The sequence below is a fragment of the Stenella coeruleoalba genome (assembly GCF_951394435.1).
Source record: "Stenella coeruleoalba genome assembly, chromosome: 2".
Taxonomy (NCBI): Eukaryota; Metazoa; Chordata; class Mammalia; order Artiodactyla; family Delphinidae; genus Stenella; species Stenella coeruleoalba.
In genome coordinates, this window is record NC_137147.1 from 122,904,898 (window position 1) to 122,925,218 (window position 20,321).

Below are 20,321 nucleotides of genomic sequence, written 5' to 3' on the forward strand. Positions count from 1 at the left end.
TTTAAAAATTAATTTAAAGGTGGCAGTGGGAAAATATTCTTGTAGTTTCTTGGGGTAAGACTCTCTCATATTAAAATATGTATCTATATATATTGTTTAGAAACAGGCATTTAAAAACAATCTTCTCAAAAATACTTGTGAAGACTATTAGAAACTTTTCTTGCATGGAAAATTTTTTTTTTTTTGCGGTACGCGGGCCTCTCACTGTTGTGCCCTCTCCCGTTGCGGAGCACAGGCTCCGGACGCGCAGGCTCAGCGTCCATGGCTCACGGGCCTAGCCGCTCCGCGGCATGTGGGATCTCCCCGGACCGGGGCACGAACCCGCGTCCCCTGCATCGGCAGGCGGACTCTCAACCACTGCGCCACCAGGGAAGCCCGCATGGAAAATTTTTATGTACAAAATTCATAATAAAAGAAATCAATCCTTCTTATGTTTCCCTCCATCCCAGAATCTTTACTACAGAAAGGTCTTACGATTCCCAAATTACCCCCAAACTGAGACATAATGTGAGAAAGTAACTAAGAGACCACAAAAATAGGTTTTGTTTTCAATTGTAAAAATTGTAAACGATTACAAACAATTGTAAAAAAATTAATAAACAGAAACCTCAGTTAAATAGAGTCAGGAGCCCAGAAGCGGGAGCTCTCCTGCTCTGGGAGGACTGCAGAGTCCAACAGGAAGAAGAAAGACTCCTCTTCTTTCCTGGCAAGAACGTAGTCAATGAAAAGCCATGGACTCTTTGTGTACTATGGCTCTCCCAAATCCTTTTCCCTTCTATAAAAGCATTCTCCTTCCCTCACCATGTGGGGACTTGCACCTGGCTCACCATGGTTTCAGACCCTAAATGAAAATTTTCTGCCGATCCTGAATGAACCTAATTTTATTTTTCCTAGAGAAATAACTGGCAGCCTATTTTTTTTTTTTTTTAGGTCAACATAGTCATTGGATACTCTTCACAACTATTTTGCTCTCCAATAAATTTCAAAGGAATTGACTGATAGAAGTAGAGTTACTTTTCAGATCTGTCGCTCAGATGGCCATAATGAAATAAAATGCTCACTGAATAGCTTATGAACTGGGATACTTTCTATAAGTGTAAAGAGGGTTAAAACACAAGAGGAGGTCAGGGATATGTTCCTGGACTAAGAAGGGTCCAGGTTGTAGCTTGCAGCAGCTCTAACCTTGGAAAGGAAGAGGTAAATAGACAACCTAGTAATACTGGACTCGCCTTCTAACTCTTAATGAGTTTGTACGTATCACATTTTATTTTTTAAGAGAAACCCCACTAGCATCTATGGTGATATAAAGAGGCTTTGAAACATATGGTTGGTAACAAATCACTTAGCCAAAGAATTAGATTCCTGGTAGACAAAAATTAAATAATTGAAAACAGGAGTCAGCAAACCCTGGCCTGTGGGCCAAATCTACTCACTGACTGCTTTTGTAAATAAAGTTTTATTGATACAGTCAGGCCCACTTGTTTACTTATTGTCTATGGCTGCTTTTGCACTACAATGGCAGAGTTGAAGAGTTGCAACAGACACTGTATAGCCTACAAAGCCTGAAATATTTACTGTCTGGGTCTTTACAGAAAATGTTTGTAAACCAACCTCTTGTCTAGAATCTACAGAAAGTCACATACTTTTAAAATGACTTCAGATTTTTTTCTACCTAATTTAGCCTAAATAACACAGACAATGCCATAGTTATTTGAGCAAAGGAAAAAATTCATCTTTCTCATGTTCATAAATGATGAAGAGTGTGCCAAGGAAGTAAAGAAGAGGTCCTTTGTTTCCAAGGCTGCTTGTAAAAGTCATAGAAGAGAAATAAAGCCAGTACAAATGCCAAGATGATCTCATTTGGGCAACAATTTTAAAAGAAAGCAATATTCGAAGCTTAGCAATAAGGCTGATAAATGAGAAGAAAATAGAAAAGTAAACAACAACAAGGCATAAGTTAATTCATGTATCAAAAATTCTTCCTTTCCTGAGATAGAACACTAAAGAAAAGTATTTGGGGGTTTGTGAAGCCATTTTAGCCAGAAGCACAGCACTCCAAGTTAACACCACAGCATCTTTACAGGTATTAAAAAGTGATCCTTCAAATATCCGACTCTCAGAGAAAATTTTATAGAGAAGAATACAGTATGAGAGGCAGGGCAATCAGTTACAAGTACTGCAACAGGAGTAGAAAACCCAGACTGTAGTTTGAACATAGTTACTTACTAGGCCACACAACCTTGGGAAAAAACAAAATGTTTCTGAACCTTGGTTTCCTCATCTGAACACTGGTGTCCAATAGGGTTGCTGTGAGAATCAAGTAAGATGTCTGAAAGTGCTTTGCAAACTGAAGCAAGCCATACAGATTGATATTAAATCCCTATACATAATCATACCTTTTACTCCTTCCCCTCCCAGCCTGTGGTCTCTCTGGAACTGAGAGGCATAGTTTCAGGTTGTTATATTGAAATGGACTCATTTGTGGTCTCATCTTGTTCCCACTCGCATGAGATTTTGGGAAGTCTAAACAATAGGTAGAATCAGTCAAACTCATGTGCAAGTGAGGTAGACATTTTCTTACACAATTGGGTTTTTTAAAAAATTGAGAATAATTTACTATCAGAAAAATACATATTCATCACTAAAATTAAGAAAAGATATGGAAAATTAAAATATATAATTACAACATCCAAAGATGACTGCTATACACCTTGATATATATATACTTCCAGGTGATTTTCTATGCATTTTTAAAAAAGGATCATAATGTTTTAGAACCTGCTTCTTCCACTTAATCATACATTAAAATGTGGCAATAAATGCTATAGTATCACTTTTAGTGGCTGAATGGTGCCATATAAAGTTTGATTGACCACTCATCTTCTAAATATTTAGGACAGGGACTTCCCTGGTGGTCCAGTGGTAAAGAATCCACCTTCTGATGCAGGGGATGCAGGTTAAATCCCTGGTAGGGAAACTAAGATCCCACATGCCGCGGGGCAACAAAGCCTGCGCGCCACAATTACTGAGCTCACGTGCCTCAACTAGACAGCCTGTGTGCCACAAACTACAGAGCCTACATGCTCTGGAGCCCATGTGCCACAACTAGAGAAGAGAAAACCTGCATGCCACAACTAGAGAGAAGCCCACGCGCCGCAACAAAGAGTCCATGTGCTGCAATGAGCACTGCAACGAAAAATCCCACATGCCTCAATGAAAAGCCTGTGTGCCACAACAAAGACCCAATGCAGCCAAATAAATAAATGAATAAATACATATTTAAAAAATATTCAGGACATATAAAAATGGTTTGTGAAAAAAAATGGTTTGTGGAATATTTTTACAAATGATATTTCTGATGAGAGACTTGCATTCAGAATATAAAAAGAACTCCTACAACAATAATAAAAAAGATAAATAGCCCAATTAAAAAATGAGCAAAGCACCTAAATAGTCATTTCTTTGAAGAAGATGCAATAATCACATAAAGAGATGTTCATTATCACTGGTCATCAAGAAAATGCAAATCAAAACTACAATGAGATACCACTTCATACCCATTAGGACAGTGGCTATAATAATAATGATTTTAAAAAAGATAATAAAAGTGTTGACTAAGATGTGGAGAAATTGGAATCCTCACACACTGCTCGTGGGTATGTAAAATTATACAGTTACTTAGGAAAACAGTGTCAGTTCCACAAAAGTTTAAACACAGAATTACTAGATGACCTGGCAATTCCACTACTAGGTATATACCCAAAAGAAACAAAAACATATGTCGACATAAAAACTTGTACACAAATGTCCATAACTGCACTATTCATAAGAGCCAAAAAGTAAAAACAACCTAAATGTGCACCAACTGAAGAATGAATGAATAAAATGTGGTATATCCACTCAGTAAAATGTTATTCAGTCACAGAAAGGAAGTATTGCTACATGTTACAACATGGATGAACCTTGAAAAAATTATGCTAAGTGAAAGAGGTCAGTCACAAAAGACCACACACTCTATGGTTCCATTTACGTGAAATGTCCCTAACAGGCAAATCCATACAGACAGAAAGTAGACTAGTAGTTGCCAGGGGTTGGGAATTTGAGAATGGGGGCAGACTGCTAATGGAATGAAAATGTAAAATTGTTTGTGGTGATGTTACATACTAAAACCCATCAAATTGTATACTTTAATTGGGTGAATTGTATGGCATGTGAATTATATCTAAATAAATCTGTTATTTTTGAAAAGTTTGTGAACATTTGGAAGCAAACGAAATATAGATGAGACTCAGCCATAAACTTAGTCATTTTTGTTTAAAGAAATAACTGTATTAATAATTATTAAACAAAAATCAAATTATTTTAACTTTAATATCATCTGCGAGCCAGACACTATTCCTAACTTGCTCATTTAAAGCAGGTCAGAAAGAGATGTCGGCTTTGGCTCTAAATTGGTTGCGTCACTGGATGATCCTACCCATGTTTTAGTTGGGGGGGGTTAGGAGAACAGAGAATGCTGCGGGTCTTGCTGCACCTGACACTCAACAGAGTGGGCATTCCCAAGGGGATGCCATAAATCAGGCTTGGACACTGAGCTACTGGTCTCTCTCTAACCTTCCAAAGCTGTTGGCATGCCTCCTGAGGAGCTTTAAGTCCTGGAGGTTTCCAGGGGAATGCCTAGGTCTATGAAAAGTATAATCTTAACGAGAAACAGTAAATTCATAGAGAGAAAAGCCATACAAAAATATTTTTAATGGAATATTCTGGTAAATCAATTATACTGTAAGTTTAAATATGTTAATATATTCCATATCATGATCCCAGATGCAGAAGAATCTAGAAATAGGTGATAAATCCAGTCTTTTCCCTTCGGCTGATCAATTCAAGCCACTAAGCTGTGGTTAAGGAAATTAGCCTGAGGATCTGTGAGTTATAAAAGAAAAATAAATTCAATATAGCTCCCAACGCCCAGAGTAGCAGAATTCACGATGTGACAACATGGGGTTGGAACAGAAAGGCCAATCCTCCAGCTCAGAGCTGAGTGAAGCACACCAGGCCATCTGGGGTTGGTTTTGGAGTTCTGATCCAACACTAAGGGCCTCAAATTCTTGTCTTCAGGGCCCGACTCTGCACCCACAGACTCCTGCACCTTCCTCTGCCTAAATCCTGATGGAAACCTGCCCAAGGGGGCAAGTGGGAGTTTCAATCCAGCCCAGGCTCTGCTGACTGAGCTGTGTGCTTGGATACAAGCCTGTGTCCACCTGGAGAAAAGGAGACTTTTTTTTTTAATTCTCACGAAGGCTCCGTTCACTCACCCAGTTGTGTAAAAACATGGCGCATAGGTGGCAGTGGCTCTGCTGGGACTCTAGTTTCCCTCGCCTTGGTGAGTTCAGATGACTCATGGGAGTCATCTAAACCTTCCCATTTGGCTCCCCTGATGCCAGTTCTCTTTCAGCCCCCCAATTGTGTCATGCCTACCTTCTCTCTGGGTCTTTGCTGGTCTTTCTATCTGGAATGTTCTTTATTCCATCTCTACCTGGAAAACTGCCATTCATCTTTCTATCATTCCTTTTCCAGTTTTAGCTTAGCTGTCTCCTCCTTTACGTAGCTTTCCCTGCCAGGGCCAGGACTAGAGTGAGACCGTTGAGACACCTAGGACACACCATTTAAGGAGGTGATCACTCTCAGCGTTGGGCAGGTGCAGGGTTGGCATCCAAGTGTGAGCACCTCTTAAATGGTGTGGTCTGGGCACCTGGCTCTCTCATCCTAGTGCTGGCTCTGTTCCCTGACATCCCAGGCTGGGTTGGGCGACTCTGTGGACACCTGACTGTGCTCCCACAGAACTGTGAACCTCCCCATTCAGGATACATCTCTCACATTGAATTATAAGTGCCTGGGGACTTGGCACCAATCCCTTTAGTGCATGACTCTGAGAAAGCAGAGTCCAAGGCTGCCGCATTCATCTTGACATTGCCAGCACCCTGCAGTGTCTGACACACAGTGGGTGCCTGCTGTCTATGGAAGGAGGAAGGGTGAGGTGAGGAGGGAAGACAGAAGAAACAACCTGCAGATCCACTGACTTAGAGACTTTGAGGCTATAGTTCATACCTTGATTTTCACAGATTTTGGAATAAATTTTAGGGAAAAAATCTTCAAGAAAGGAACGTATTTTCACATTGATTTAGTTGTAAAAATATTAGACTGTTGCTCTAATTAAGGGCTGGAGAAATTATTGAAATTTTATAAAAGGCGGAATAAAAGAAACTTTGTAAGAACCTATTAGGGTTTGAATTGTGTCCCCCCATCCCAAATTCATATGAAGTCCTCACCCTCAGTACCTCAAAATGTGACTTTATTTGGAAATAGCATCGTTGAAGACATAATTAGTTATATTAAGAAAATGTCATACTGGACAGTATGACTGGTATCCTTATAAAAAGGAGATATTTGGACACAGAGGCACAGGGATAATGCCACGTGAACACAAAGGCAGAGATTGGTGTGATGCATCTGTAAGACAAGGAACACCAAAGGTTGCCAGTACACATCTGGAAGTTAGCAGAGAGGCATGGAACACCTCACAGTCCCCAGAAGGAACCATCGCCACCCACACGTTCATCTCAGAATAACTTTCTGTTGTTTAAATCACTCTTACTGGCAGACTCCAGGCTCAGAGATTTTCCTTTCATCAGCACCCTAATAGATGAACACTGGGTGTACTCACCCAGGGCAGCTAGTTAGATATGGAAGTACCAATTTTTCTTTTATAAATCACATTGTAGTCAAGTCCAAGTGGTAACTTTCCATTACTTCACTGCCTGGAAATTTAATTTGAGTATCTGCTGAGAAGGAGACCTGGAAGGAGGCAATTTCAGCAGGAACAAACACATGGCTTTCATTGACCATAGTTTTGCCCTTGCTACAAGCATGTCTACATGAGGGCACAGACCTCATGAATCCAATGACATCCAACAAGCTGTTAGCAGGATGCCCCACCCTGAAGGGATGCAGTCACACATGAAGGTGACCTGTTGCCATTTCTGAACTCTCTAAGTTTAAAAGATTTTTGTCAACCTATCATTGGTCTCACATTTCAAACCCTATAGAATTCTTCAGACTGTGAGTCCTTCTTTCACCTGTAGGTAAAACTATTTACCTCCTCACTTAAGTTATCCAAAGGGAAAAAATTAGATCCCTCACACTATGTACACAAAAGTTCCAAGTGACTTTTAGAGGCCTAAATTTAAAAAGCAAAACTTTGATACGTTTGAGGGAAAATATAAGGAAAATTAACTCCATGACTTTGGGGTAGGGAAGGACTTCTTAAATAAGATAAAAAAGTACAAATCAGAATGAAAGAAGTAGGTAAATTTGGTCACATTAAAAATAAAAACTCCTGTGCATCAAAATTCATCATAAAGAAAGTGAGAAGGCAAATTACACATTGGGAGTACATACAATATATGTAACCAGCAAATAACTTGTCATCAGAAATATGAAGAATGTCTACAAGTTAATAAGAAAAATGCAAATAGCCCAGTTAAAAAAATGAGTAAAAGAAAGGAACAGACATTTCACAGAACAGAAATTCCAAATGTCCAGCAGATGTATGAAAAGATGTCAAACCTCATTATCAGGGAAATGCAATTAAAGAAACTATATGATTGGCAAACATAAAAAGTCTGACAATATCAAGTATTGACGAGGACATGGAGTAATGGGAATTACTGCTGGTGAGAGTATAAACTGGTGGAAAGCAAACCCAGTAAAGTTGATGATGTGGATACTTGTCAATTAAGCAATTCCACTCCTGGGCATATACCTCAGAGATAATCTTGCACATATGCCCATAAAGACATGTACAAAAACGATCATGGAAATAGTGTTTATAATAGTGAAAAACTGGAAGCAATTTATGTGTTCACCCTCAGAATGTATAATTAAATTAGAGGAAAGTTACATGGATTAAACATAATATGGAGGTTTAAAATGAAGAGACTAGCACTATGTGTATCAACTGACGTGGATACATCTCAAAAATAGAAAAGTAGGGGGGATAAAAGCAAGGTACAGAAGGAAACATACATATGAAGTAAAAAAATGAAAAATAATACTGTATATTTTTTATGGCTATACATGTATAGATTCAGAGGAATGAAAAACACTAAATTCAACATCACAATTGCCTGTAACATGGGGAGAAGAAAAGAGATTGAGAAGAACGCATAAACAGCCTTCCACTTATCTGAAATATTCTATTTTGAAGCTTGGAAGTGTGTACTTGAGTATTCGCGTGACAATATCTTTAGCTTTATATGCCTGAGATATTTGGTTAAAAAGATGAACAAATACAACACTCAGTTGTTTAGCGTGTGCAGAGAATGTGGCACTTTCTACTCTCACCCTTTGAAGTTGTCGTTGCATGCTATTCCAGGGTCCTGGCACTAACCAGCCAGAAATGAAGGCTATCAAGCTAATGTAATCTACAATGAGCATTCTGGAGCTCATTGAGGGTACACTGCTCACATAAAAGAAAAGACAAAATAGAAAATAAAATTACTTTAGCTTCACAATATGTTTAATAAAAAAGGAACTGGGGGAGTACTACATCAGGAAATAACTAAATTATAGTCTTACCTCCATTTCCAACTCATTTAAAGCCATCAGTCAATTTCAGGCAATCTTGTCTGTCTCTATTTGCTCATAAGTAATGTGTGGGAGGGCAACATTTTCTCCTTTCCTTTCCTATCTACCTGCCAGGGATGCTTTGAGGATTTATTATCTAGTGGGCCCATAATGTGTTTGGGTGGCTTTAGGAAACACACTGGACAGATGAAAAGATAGAGAATTCTGAACAACAAAATGTGGCAGTATGTTGATTTGGCAGGTCCACAACTTAAACCACAGCGTATTTCATTGAATGAAAATACATCTGCAGTAATTCTACAGAGCACATGACAAGACACTATCTCATCTCAGATGAGTTTCAGAAGATCCCACAGGGATGGAGACTTGTTTTAACCTGCAACAAACAAGTGCAATCTCCTCTGGTATTACTAAGGCAATAGAGGGTTTCCTTTTAAAAGCTCAGGAATTTGGCAAGAATATTGAGCACCAGTGAACAGCAGAAGCCTTGTGGGACCATTGCTGATTATGGAAATCTGATGAAAAATCAATCTTGGAAGAGGAAAATTAGGATTTTCTAGAGTCAAAAGGAGAAAAGGTTTACATCTGGGTCTCTCTTTACCATCTGGCACACATAGGTAAAAGCTGTGCTCTGTAGAGGGCATTGTCAGGTTTCCATTCTGTGCTAGTGAATGGGATCTGTGCTGTGGTGAGGAGTGTGGACACCAGGGTTGGATGCAGACCTGGCTCTGCTCTGCTACTTCCCAGCTTTATGACCCTGGGAAATGACCTCACTTCTCTCAGCTTCGGTTTTCTTCATTTGAAAATGGGAATATGAAGGGTACATACATCACAGGGAGGACTGCAGATTAAATGGTGAGATGAGGTCTGCAAAACACTTAGCAAGAGCCAGACCAGAAGGTGATCAAGAATTGCTAGCTAGTGTGGTTGTTTAAAATCATTATTATTAAGTGCAGTTGTTTAAGGGAAATGTATATTATACAGATAGAGTATTAGAAAAGGGGAAGACCAAAATGCAGTGCTCTAAAATAGTAAAGCTATTTGAAGAAAATGAAAACACTAATTTGAAAAGATACATGCACCCCAATGTTCATAGCAGCATTATTTACAATAGCCAAGATATAGAAGCAACCTAAGTGCCCATCAACAGATGAATGGATAAAGAAGATGTGATACATATATATTGGGTTGGCCAAAAGTTTGTTTGGATTTTTCTATAACATCTTACAAAAAAACATGAATGAACTTTTTGGCCAACCCAATATATACGTGTGCGCACACACACAGTGGAATAGTACTCAGCCATAAAAAGAATGAAATTCTGCCATTTGCAATAACATGAATGGACCTAGAGATTATTATGCTTAGTGAAATAAGTCAGACAGAGCAAGACAAAAGACAAATACTCTCTATGCTATCACTTATAAGTGGAATCTAAAAAGTAAAAGAATCGAATGAATATAACAAAACAGAAACAGACTCACAGATATAAAGAACAAACTAGTGGTTACCAGTGTGGAGAGGGATGGGGGGAGGGACAAGATAGGAGTAGGGGATTAAGAGGTACAAACTACTAAGTGTAAAGTAGATAAGCAACAAGGATATATTGTACAGCACAGGGAAATTTAGCCATTATTTTGTGATAACTTAAAATGAAGTACAATCTATAAAAATATCGAATCACTATGAAATTAGTTTCAGTCCACCTGAAACTAATATAATATCGTAAATCAGCTATACTTCAACAAAAATAAAAATAGTAAAGCTTTAGAGGATTCAAATAATAGAAAGTAGATAAAGTATATGAAAGTAATCTGTGCCATGTGTTTTTCTGCTTCCCCACATTTAAAAAAATGATTAAAAAAAACAGATTTTGTATAAAGTAAGAGAGTCTCTTCAATCGCAGGAATACAGGATGATGAAGAGTGCCAGGAAAAATCAAATTATTTCCTTCTTTGTTAAATAAGCATAAAACATTCTAAGCACATAGCATTGAATGGGAGGAACTGACAGGAGACATATCTCCTCTGGAGAGCAGTGGGGTGTTTCCTGGAAGTAGGAAAGGGAGAAGGAGGGTTTTGAGCACATGAGCATTTGTCAGAGCCTTTATGCCCAAAAGATAAGTGCAGAGAAAGTGATTCTTTAAAGAAACACTGGGACTTCCCTGGTGGGGCAGTGGTTAAGAATCCACTTGCCAATGCAGGGGACATGGGTTTGAGCCCTGGTCCAGGAAGATCCCACATGCCGCGGTGGAGCAACTAAGCCCATGTGCCACAACTACTGAAGCCCACGTGCTTAGAGCCCATGCTCCACAACAAGAGAAGCCACCACAGTGAGAGGCCCACGCACCACAACAAAGAGTAGCCCCTGCTCGCTGCAACTAGAGAAAGCCCAAAAGCAGCAACAAAAACGCAACACAGCCAAAAAAAAGAAACACATCTCTAGGTGATGGCATGAACTAAAAAAATAAAAGCTGAGTAGAGCAAGCAAAAGCTAGATTTGGAGGTTATTGACTGGACCAATTAAGGGAGGACAATGGTAAAAGCAAAGGCTATTTACCAAAGTATCAAAAATTCACACTAAAAGCCTTGGGAATGTATTCTGGGAAACATGTGGAACTAAGTAGAATTCCACCATCCTAATGAGGTGATGGCAGGTAGATATAGACACTGCCCCCCTTGCCACTATTTTCTCCATTATCTTCTACCCCCTCCCAGGAAGTACTGGCTAAGAGAGAAACCTCTCCCATGTTCTTTCCTCTCTGGAAAACTTGTGTTAGAATCATTTTCCAAATCTTGTGACTATAATGAATCTAGAGAAAGCAAGACAAAGAAACAAACTCGAGCTTAAAACATACACATGTGTATATGTATATACACATATCTACATACAGATATATACATATCTGATTTTTAGCTTAGGTGGTTCGTAAGAGCAAAGACAAAAAAACAAAATGAAACAAAACAGCTTTCTCAAGTCATAGGAAAAAAAAGTACAGGAAAGAATAGCAAGACAGGGGCAGTCTTGAAGTACAGTATCTTATTCTGTGATGTCGGTACTACATGCTTTAAAATCAAATCATTTCTAGGATGAAATGGCAGAAAGGAAAATGCTCAATTAGACAGTAGCAATAATAATAGCTACTTTTTTAGGTCTACCACATACCCAGATGCTTTAATGTAGGGTTCATTTCATCACCACAGCAACCCTCTGGGGGCTGATCATTCCCACCTCAACAGGAGACGAGAAGGAAGGACTTGCCCAGGGTCCTTCAGTTGGGAAGGTTGAATGGATGCTGACACGAACCAAGAGCGACCTGATTCTAAGGCCATATTGTCAAATATATCATGTCACATACCTTAGAGATACCTGGAAGGTGTCCTGTTGATGCTCTGAGGAGCGTTTACTTATCACAGGCACACTTGAGAGCTAGTTCAGCATAGCAAGCAAGGCCAGGCAAAGTGCTCTCTGGGTAAGCTGTGGAGGACTCCAAAGATGACAAATCAAGCAGTCACAGAGAAAGCTGAGGACAGGTCACATGTTCCAGAGCAGCAGTCTCAATAGGCCATAACCATCATGCCACATAGAAAGATTATTTTAAAAGGGGTGTGTGTTGTGTGTGTGTGTGTGTGTGTGTGTGTGTGTATGCACAATGGTGTACTCCTGCCTTTATAAAGACACTATCTGTCTCTGGGGAATCTATCTACCAGTAACCAGGATAGAAAATAATCCTTAACACTGGAAAAAATTTGCTTGCTTTCACTAGTTACTACCTTGGCCCCATTTGAAAAAACAACTGCACACATGGGAACACAAGATTTGTATTCACTCTCCAAAGTTAATAAATAATTACTGAATGAAGTAGTGCTGGAACAGAGAAAGGCAGGTAGAAGCAATGAAGCTTCAGGCCACAGTTAGAGATGGAAGGCACGGAGTGTGAGTCACCCTGCAGCCCTTATCTGTCAGCCCAAGGAGAAGAGAACTGTCCTAGCCTGATGGGCACCATAAAAGGCGAGGCAGGAGGAGGAAGAGGATGCACTGAAAGATACCCTTTTAAGAGAAACACAAATCCTGTGAGAGCTGCCTAAGAAATTATCCTGGTCTTCCACTTCCAAGACCGGGCAAAAGAAAAAGCCCTTGTGGTTGTGAGCATATTTGTAGAAATGTACAAAACCAAAGCCTTGTTACTTTCTAAAGCAGATCAGTTTGGACAAAATATTCACACTTCACTGAGGAAACAAAGTGATTGCATGAAAACCATGCAGTTTAAACACGCATGTTCCAATGAATATCTTACAGTGAAGAATCAGGACGAAAAGAAGCAGTGAAGTTTAAAACAGCTCCCTTAAACACAAAACTGTAGGACAGCTTGGAACATTAACTTAAATTCTTGTTGGGTATTCAGCACATATGCGTACAATGCCCGCCATCTGCTGACAAGGTTTGGTACTGATAATTTGGAAAGCACTCAGGAGGGGTGGATTTTGGCAGAGGATAATTTACTCAATTTTGCAGCAAGTGCTCAACATTAAGTACTTATAACATCAGGTCACAACATATGCAACAAATATCATATCTTGGACCTCATATCTTTATATTTTCTGTTTTACAATATAAGAAGAATACCTACTTCTGGGCAGGAAGAAATTCTGGACTGGTAGGCCCTCCCAGTCACTATTCCCTTCCTCCTCTGTTACATAAACGGAATCATACAGTATGAATTCTTTTTAGTCTGGCTTCTTTCACAAACATTATGTTTGTGGGAGTCATCCATCATGTTAAGCATAGGAGTTGTTTCATCATTTTCTTTGTATGAACAGATCACAATTTATCTACTCTACTGCTGATGAACATTTGGATTGTTTCCAGTCCTTGGCTATTACAAATAACATGTAGCTTTGGACGTTCTTGGCTGTGTCTTTTGGTGAACATATGTATGCATTTCTTTTGGGTGTATATTTGGGAGTGATACTGCTGGGTCATAGGGTATTCAAACATTTAAACTTAGTAATAATGCCAGTTTTCTAAAGTAGTTATACCAAATATATTCTAAACAACCACATATGAGAGCACTATATACTTGCCAACTTGATGTTATTAGGCTTTTAAAAATTTTAGCAATATTAGTGGAAATGTAGTAGTATCCTATGACTTTAATTTTCATTTCCCTGGTGACTGATGAGAAGAATGTCATTTAATATCTTTTTAGTTATGTGGGTATCCTTTCTTGTGAAAAGTCTCTTGCCAGGGAGTTCCCTGGCAGTCCAGTGGTTAGAACTTGACACTTTCACTGCCATGATTCAATCCCTAGCTGGGGAACTAAGATCCCGCAAGCCACAGGGCCCGGCCAAAAAAAAAAAAAAAAAAAAGTCTCTTGTCCACTTTTCTATTCAGTTGTTTGTCTTTGTTTCATTGATATATAGGAGTTCTTTACAGATTCTAGACATGAGCCCTTTGTCAATTATATGTATTACAAATATCTTCTTCCTCTTTCTTCTTGTCTGTGGTATGAAACATATGGTGATTTAAGTATAAAACAATATAGCATCAAGCAGAAGGGAAGAGAGAATTAACATACTCAAAGTCCCTTACATTGTCCAGAAAGTGGTTAATTGGCTAATTGCATTAGAGTGTAATAGGTCAGGGATACAAGCGACATATTCTATGGTAATCACTAGAAGAAAAATAAAATAATGTATAACTTACCAGTTAATAGATAGGGAAAGGGATGACAAAAATATTTGACTAAACTAAAGGAAGGCAAGAAAGAAGAAAGCAAGGAACATAAAACTGGTAGGACAAAAGGAAATTTAAAAACTCAAATATATCAGTAATTAAAACAAAAAAAATGAAGATTGAAAATTAAGAGATGGAAAAAGGTATTATAGGAAAATTGTTACCAAGAGAGCTAAAATATCAATTTTAATATCAGGCAAAATAGATACAGACATAGGGGACAAAGAAGAACAATATATACTCACAAATAAAATAACAGATTAAGAAGACAGGCTGTTTAATTCTACTGCCACCCAACAGAATATATCAGAATATATAAAAAAATGACTGGCAGAATCATGGGAAGCTACAAATGGATCAATAATTATAGTTCAAAATTTAAGCACACTTACCTTAAAAGCTAATGTATCAAATTGGCAAAAGGTAAAAATATATATAAATCTGAGTAACAGAATTAATAAAGTTACCCTAATACAGATTTATTAGAACCTTAAACACAACAGGTAAAGAATACAATTTCCTTTTGTAGCATACTTGGAACATTCACAAAAATTGACTATGGACTAGGTCACAAAGGAAGCTTCAGTAAATTTCAGAGAGTTGATACTATACAAATATGTTTCTGCCCACAATGAAGTAAAATTAAAAATCAGTAACATCAGAATATCTTGAAAGAATCCCATATATATGCAAACTAGAACACATATCATTTGAATAATATCTGGATTAAAGAGTAATTTATAAACTAAGTTATGTGAGTGATAGTGCTACATGTTAAAACATGTGGGATAGGTTAAAGCAAGACTCACATGGACATTTTGGAGAATATCTTTAATATTTGGGTGGGAAACTCTCAAAGCATAAATCATAAGGTTAAAATTAATGGATTTGACTCTAGAAAAATTAAGTTCCATGCCATGAAGAACACCATAGACAAAATTAATAAATGAGTGATAGATATAAGAAAATATTTGTAATATTGCTAATTTATAATATATAAGAAAATCTCAATTATCAATAAGAAAAGCACAGGAAACCCCAAAAGAAAAATGAGAAAGAATGCTAACAGGCTATTCACAGAAGGGGAATCCAATGGCTAAGCAGTATATGAAGAGGTACTCAAACTCACTAATAAGAGAAACATAAGTAAATTGAAAAGTAATTAAATAGTACATATATGCATCAAGGTGGCAAAGGTTAGAAAGACCAACAATGACAAACATTGTTGGGGATGTGAGAAAACAGGAACCCACGTGCCCCACAAGTGGGAATGCAGATGGGTGTAGCAATTGGCCAGTGTGTGGTGAACTTGAAGTATGAGTGTACCCTGTGACCATGCAATCCTACCCTTAGAGTATAAACTCAGAAAAGTCTCTCTGAGCCTCCTAAGTGGAGCTGCACAAGGATGTTCATGGCAGCACCATTGTGGGAGCTGGGAACTGGGGATGAGCTGAATGCCCACTGCTAGGAGGACAGACAAGCACAGGATGGCAGATGCATTCTATGGAGCACAACAAAGCAGCCAGCAGCAACAACTAAAAACAGTGCTGAGTGGACAAAAGTGAGAAACAGAGTGAGACACATACTGCAAATTTATATAAACCTAAAACATATAAATACAGAAAACAATGCTATTTATTATTCAGAGAAACATATTTAAAGACATAAATCATTGTTTAAAAAGGTTATCTATGATCTGTATGTGACAGAATGAGAGTAAGGATCAGAGATGGAAGGAAAAAATCAATTTAAAAAAGCATATCAGGGACTTTCCTGGTGGCGCAGTGGTTAAGAATCCGCCTGCCAGTGCAGGGGACATGGGTTCGAGCCCTGGTCCGGGGAGATCCCACATACCGCGGAGCAAGTAAGCCCGTGCACCACAACTACTGAGCCTGCGCTCTAGAGCCTGCAAGCCACAACTACTGAGCCCTCGTGCCACAACTACTGAGCGCTCGTGCCACAACTACTGAAGCCCACGTGCCTAGAGCCCGTGCTCTGCGACAAGAGAAGCCACCTCAATGAGAAGCCCGCGCACCACAATGAAGAGTAGCCCCCCACCCTTCCCGCAACTAGAGGAAGCCCACGCGCAACAACGAAGACCCAACTCAGCCAAAAATAAATAGATTAATTACTTTTTTAAAATGTTAAAAAAAAAAAGTGTACCAAAGGTTTGCATGGACTGATGAATTCTCTGCACTTCATATCCAAAAACACTCCCAAATAAACAAATTAACAAGCGTGGACTTATGATCACAAAAATATCTTTAAAAGCATGAGTCAAAGTTAGTCCTTCCCAGCTCCCATTCATATGGAAGCATTAGGTGTGCTCCTTCAGGGCCCTTTCCTTCTTAAAATGAGTCCATTGGGTCCCTGAGTTCTCTTGGGAATCAACCTATATGTATAGTCTGATTATTAATTTACACTGAATTCTTCCAGGCTTGGTTAAAGGCTGCCGCGTAGGTCTGCTGGGGATTCTCTGCCTCTTCTAGAATAGACCTTTCTCTGCCCTCTTCCTCCCACAAACACATCCTTCCAAAGAGTGGGTACATTCTCTGTCACCCCACTGCTCTGGGGAATTGGCTTGGAGTTGGCCTTTGGAGAGGGATAAATGTGCTGACTAACCAAGGCCCCTTCTCCCTCAGGCTCCAGCCACTATATCTCTTCCACCTGGATTTATTTGGTGAGTGTGGGTTGGGGGTAGGGAGAACAAGGAACAATCTTCTCATTCTCGTGGATTCAGATATCTCTAAGATCTTTCTCCTTTGAGTCCCTAATCGTAAAATCGATGTATTGAAATATTTTAGACTAGAACAGTAGGGGAAAAAAGGAAGATGGGGGTGTGGGGAGGGGAGGGAAGGAAACAAGGGCGGGAGGATAGGGGCAAGGAGAGCAGGCAAGAAATAAAAGTCAAGAGAATGACATCAGGACTCTAGGACCCAGGGGTGGGTATGAGAGCACTACACATTTAGTGAAGAGTGCCACTGACGTACATGCCTTGGTTGTGGCTGCTCTGATGTGACTGTCGTCCTCCTCTTTTAATTCTGGACAATGGCCATGGAGAAGCCACCGACACAGCACCATGCAGAAGCTCCTCCTGACTGAAGACAGAGTCTTCTGGCAAAGAACCTCCAGGAATCACGTATACAAAAAGTCCTAAACTGAAAACTTACTGTGCAAATGACAATTTGATCTGCGTTTGAATTTCTATCCATTCTTCCTTTATAATCCTTCCACATTGCAGCAGCTCCTTTGAAAGTCTCTCTGCTTTTGTCAAATTCTCTGAAGCTTCCTTAAACCTGAGTTGTGTTCAGGAAACTTCACACTTGGTGCTACATTCTGGGGCCCTAGTTCCTGGATATCCTTGGCTCTCATACTTCCCATCACCCTTCCTGAGTCACCTGTCATCTTTTGATTTGGCCTTAAAAATTAACTATAAGCATTATGAACGGTATTTCTGTTTGTAAAGATTAAAGGCAAAAGGATACTTTTGAAGGGAGAGTAAGGCTCTCCCCATGGTATGGAATAACTCAACCGAACACTTGAAAACATCTGTATTGTCATTGTAGGGATGCACAATGGAGTTGGTGAGGATTTCTTTGGCTTTTTCTGCATGTTGTTTTGCTTGCAGTGACAGTCCTGTGAACAAAGAAAAAGAAGTCTCAGTTTCTCTTTCATTTCAGCTGGACAGGAATATAGTTATCTCTGGCCAGGGAATCTGATGAGGTCTCCTTCATATATCATCAAGTGGCACATGGAGATATATCGGGACAGCATGAAATACGATCATGACTATAAGAAACAAAGAAGTGTTTCACACCTAGGACTCAAGATAAAAAATTTTTCCCACAATGGTCTTTTTAGAAATAATCAGAATGAGCAGGAATTGAACAGCTTTGAAACTTCACCAATATCAGACGTAAAATGTTATGAATAATTATAAAAAAACAAACGGAATACAAAGACTACAGCATTCTGGGAAGGAAATAAAATATTCATGAATTTTAATCCTGGCTTTGTGACAGCAATCTTAATGAAATACTAAAAATTCTGAATCTTCTGCTCACCCATCCATAATCATAACTTTAGAGAGTTATTTTAACATAATACAAATATGATGATATCTATAAAAACTGCCAAACAATTCCAATGAGGTAAGGGGCTGATGTGTACAATCTCTTATTTCTATGTGGTAATAGACTGAGATGAATCAAATGAAGTTTAAGAACAGTTACTACCAAGAACTAATTCCCGGTGGGCTCCAGCGTTCTTCCATTGGCGTGGTAATGGTGACACTTTACCATTTGTGGTAAAGGTGACACTGAGGATCACTATTTAGGTCTCAGGTTTTTTCATTTTCCCATATCCCCATCTTCTTCCCCACAATGACACACCCTTCCACCCACATCCTAATACTCCTGGTCTTACGTTCTTCATTACATGGAATTGTATCTCAAATCTCTAAAAAGAGCTGTCAAATTATGAAATTCATTCTGTTCCTATGTCTATAAAACAGAATATATTTTCTGAGGGAGAAAATCCAGGGTATGCTATTCCTATAGGAACACTTACAGAATTTTGTCTTGTTTTTTTTAAAAGTACACAATCAACCTACCAGAAATTTATTAGTGCCAATAATGTATGCAACATTATAAAAGACATGATGAATTCTGGTCCATTTCCTCAAGAAACTTGAACTCAATCTACAAGAGGCAGCATGGGTTGAGGTTCAAGAACACTAGCTCTGAAATCAGACTGCTCAGAGTGAATTCCCTGCTCCACCACTTACCTGAAATGTTGGCCCCAGCTTCCTCGACTGTAGACAGGGATAATAACATTACCCACCTCATAGCACTGTAGTGAAGATTGAAGGAAATTATACATGGAAAATAGCATGGTGCCTGGCACTCAATAAGACCTTAATAAATAGTAGATACTGCTTTTACTTTAAATTGAGAAAGAAAGACTATAATGCAGAAAGGTAGCAGACTGTAGAAGAAAAACATCGTTAAAAAAAAATCCCTGATGCTAGGACACTGGTACTGGCAACCAAAATCCTAGGTCTGAGTCTCAGATCAGCTATCTATTAACAGTGTGACCTGAGGCAAGCTGTTTCAATTCAAAATAGTTGTTTCCTCTGAATCTAGAAAATAGTGGGTATAAGGGTATGGTTTGAACTAGATGATCTCCAACGTCCCCTCTGGCTCTAATAGTCTTTTTTTTTTTTTTTTTTTTATTTATTTATTTATATTTATTTTTTGGCTGTGCTGGGTCTTCGTTTCTGTGCATGGGCTTTCTCTAGTTGCGGCGAGCGGGGGCCACTCTTCATCACGGTGCACGGGCCTCTCACTGTCGCGGCCTCTCTTGTTGCAGAGCACAGGCTCTAGTTGCGCAGGCTCAGTAGTTGTGGCAAATGGGCCTAGTTGCTCCGCGGCATGTGGGAACCTCCCAGACCAGGGCACGAACCCGTGTCCCCTGCATTGGCAGGCAGACTCTCAACCACTGTGCCACCAGGGAAGCCCCTCTAATAGTCTTTGATCTAACAGGTAGGAGCAATCTATAATCAGATTTGGCTAAATTTATTGGGTGGCAATTGTGTGCTTAGCATTGTGGTGTTTTTCACTTCTGTTTGTTTATTTATTCACTGGGCCAATCCTGGGAAGTCAGTGCCATCATATCATCTCATTATCATCACTTTTCAATTGAAGAAACGGAGTACAGCGATGTACTCTGGTCCTAGGTTGCCAGTCCATGTTTTTGCCTTCTCTGCATCCACTTTCCCTTCCCCTGTTTTCTTTTGAGGATGCCCAGCCCCTGCACACTCAGTCTTTGTGATTTAGCCAATGCCAGCCTCTCCCCAAGGATCCAGTGGAGCCAAAAGGCAGGTCTAGCCAATCAGACTTTTTCTTGTCTTTGGCATACAACCCACATCAGCCCAATAA

The 20,321-nt window shown here is 39.3% G+C and overlaps 1 protein-coding gene across 6 annotated transcripts in view; it reads right to left on the reverse strand.

The window, feature by feature from the left end:
• TTC23 (tetratricopeptide repeat domain 23) overlaps positions 1-20,321 on the reverse strand; it is a 113,546-nt gene that overhangs the window by 49,432 nt on the left and 43,793 nt on the right. For all 6 annotated transcript variants that reach the window (XM_079914331.1, XM_079914330.1, XM_079914332.1 and 3 more), the window contains 2 exons: positions 17,868-18,018; positions 17,553-17,678 (listed from right to left, as the gene is read on the reverse strand). In XM_079914331.1, the coding sequence (XP_079770457.1) occupies positions 17,553-17,678; positions 17,868-18,018 (277 nt within the window). The remainder of the gene's footprint in view (positions 1-17,552; positions 17,679-17,867; positions 18,019-20,321) is intronic.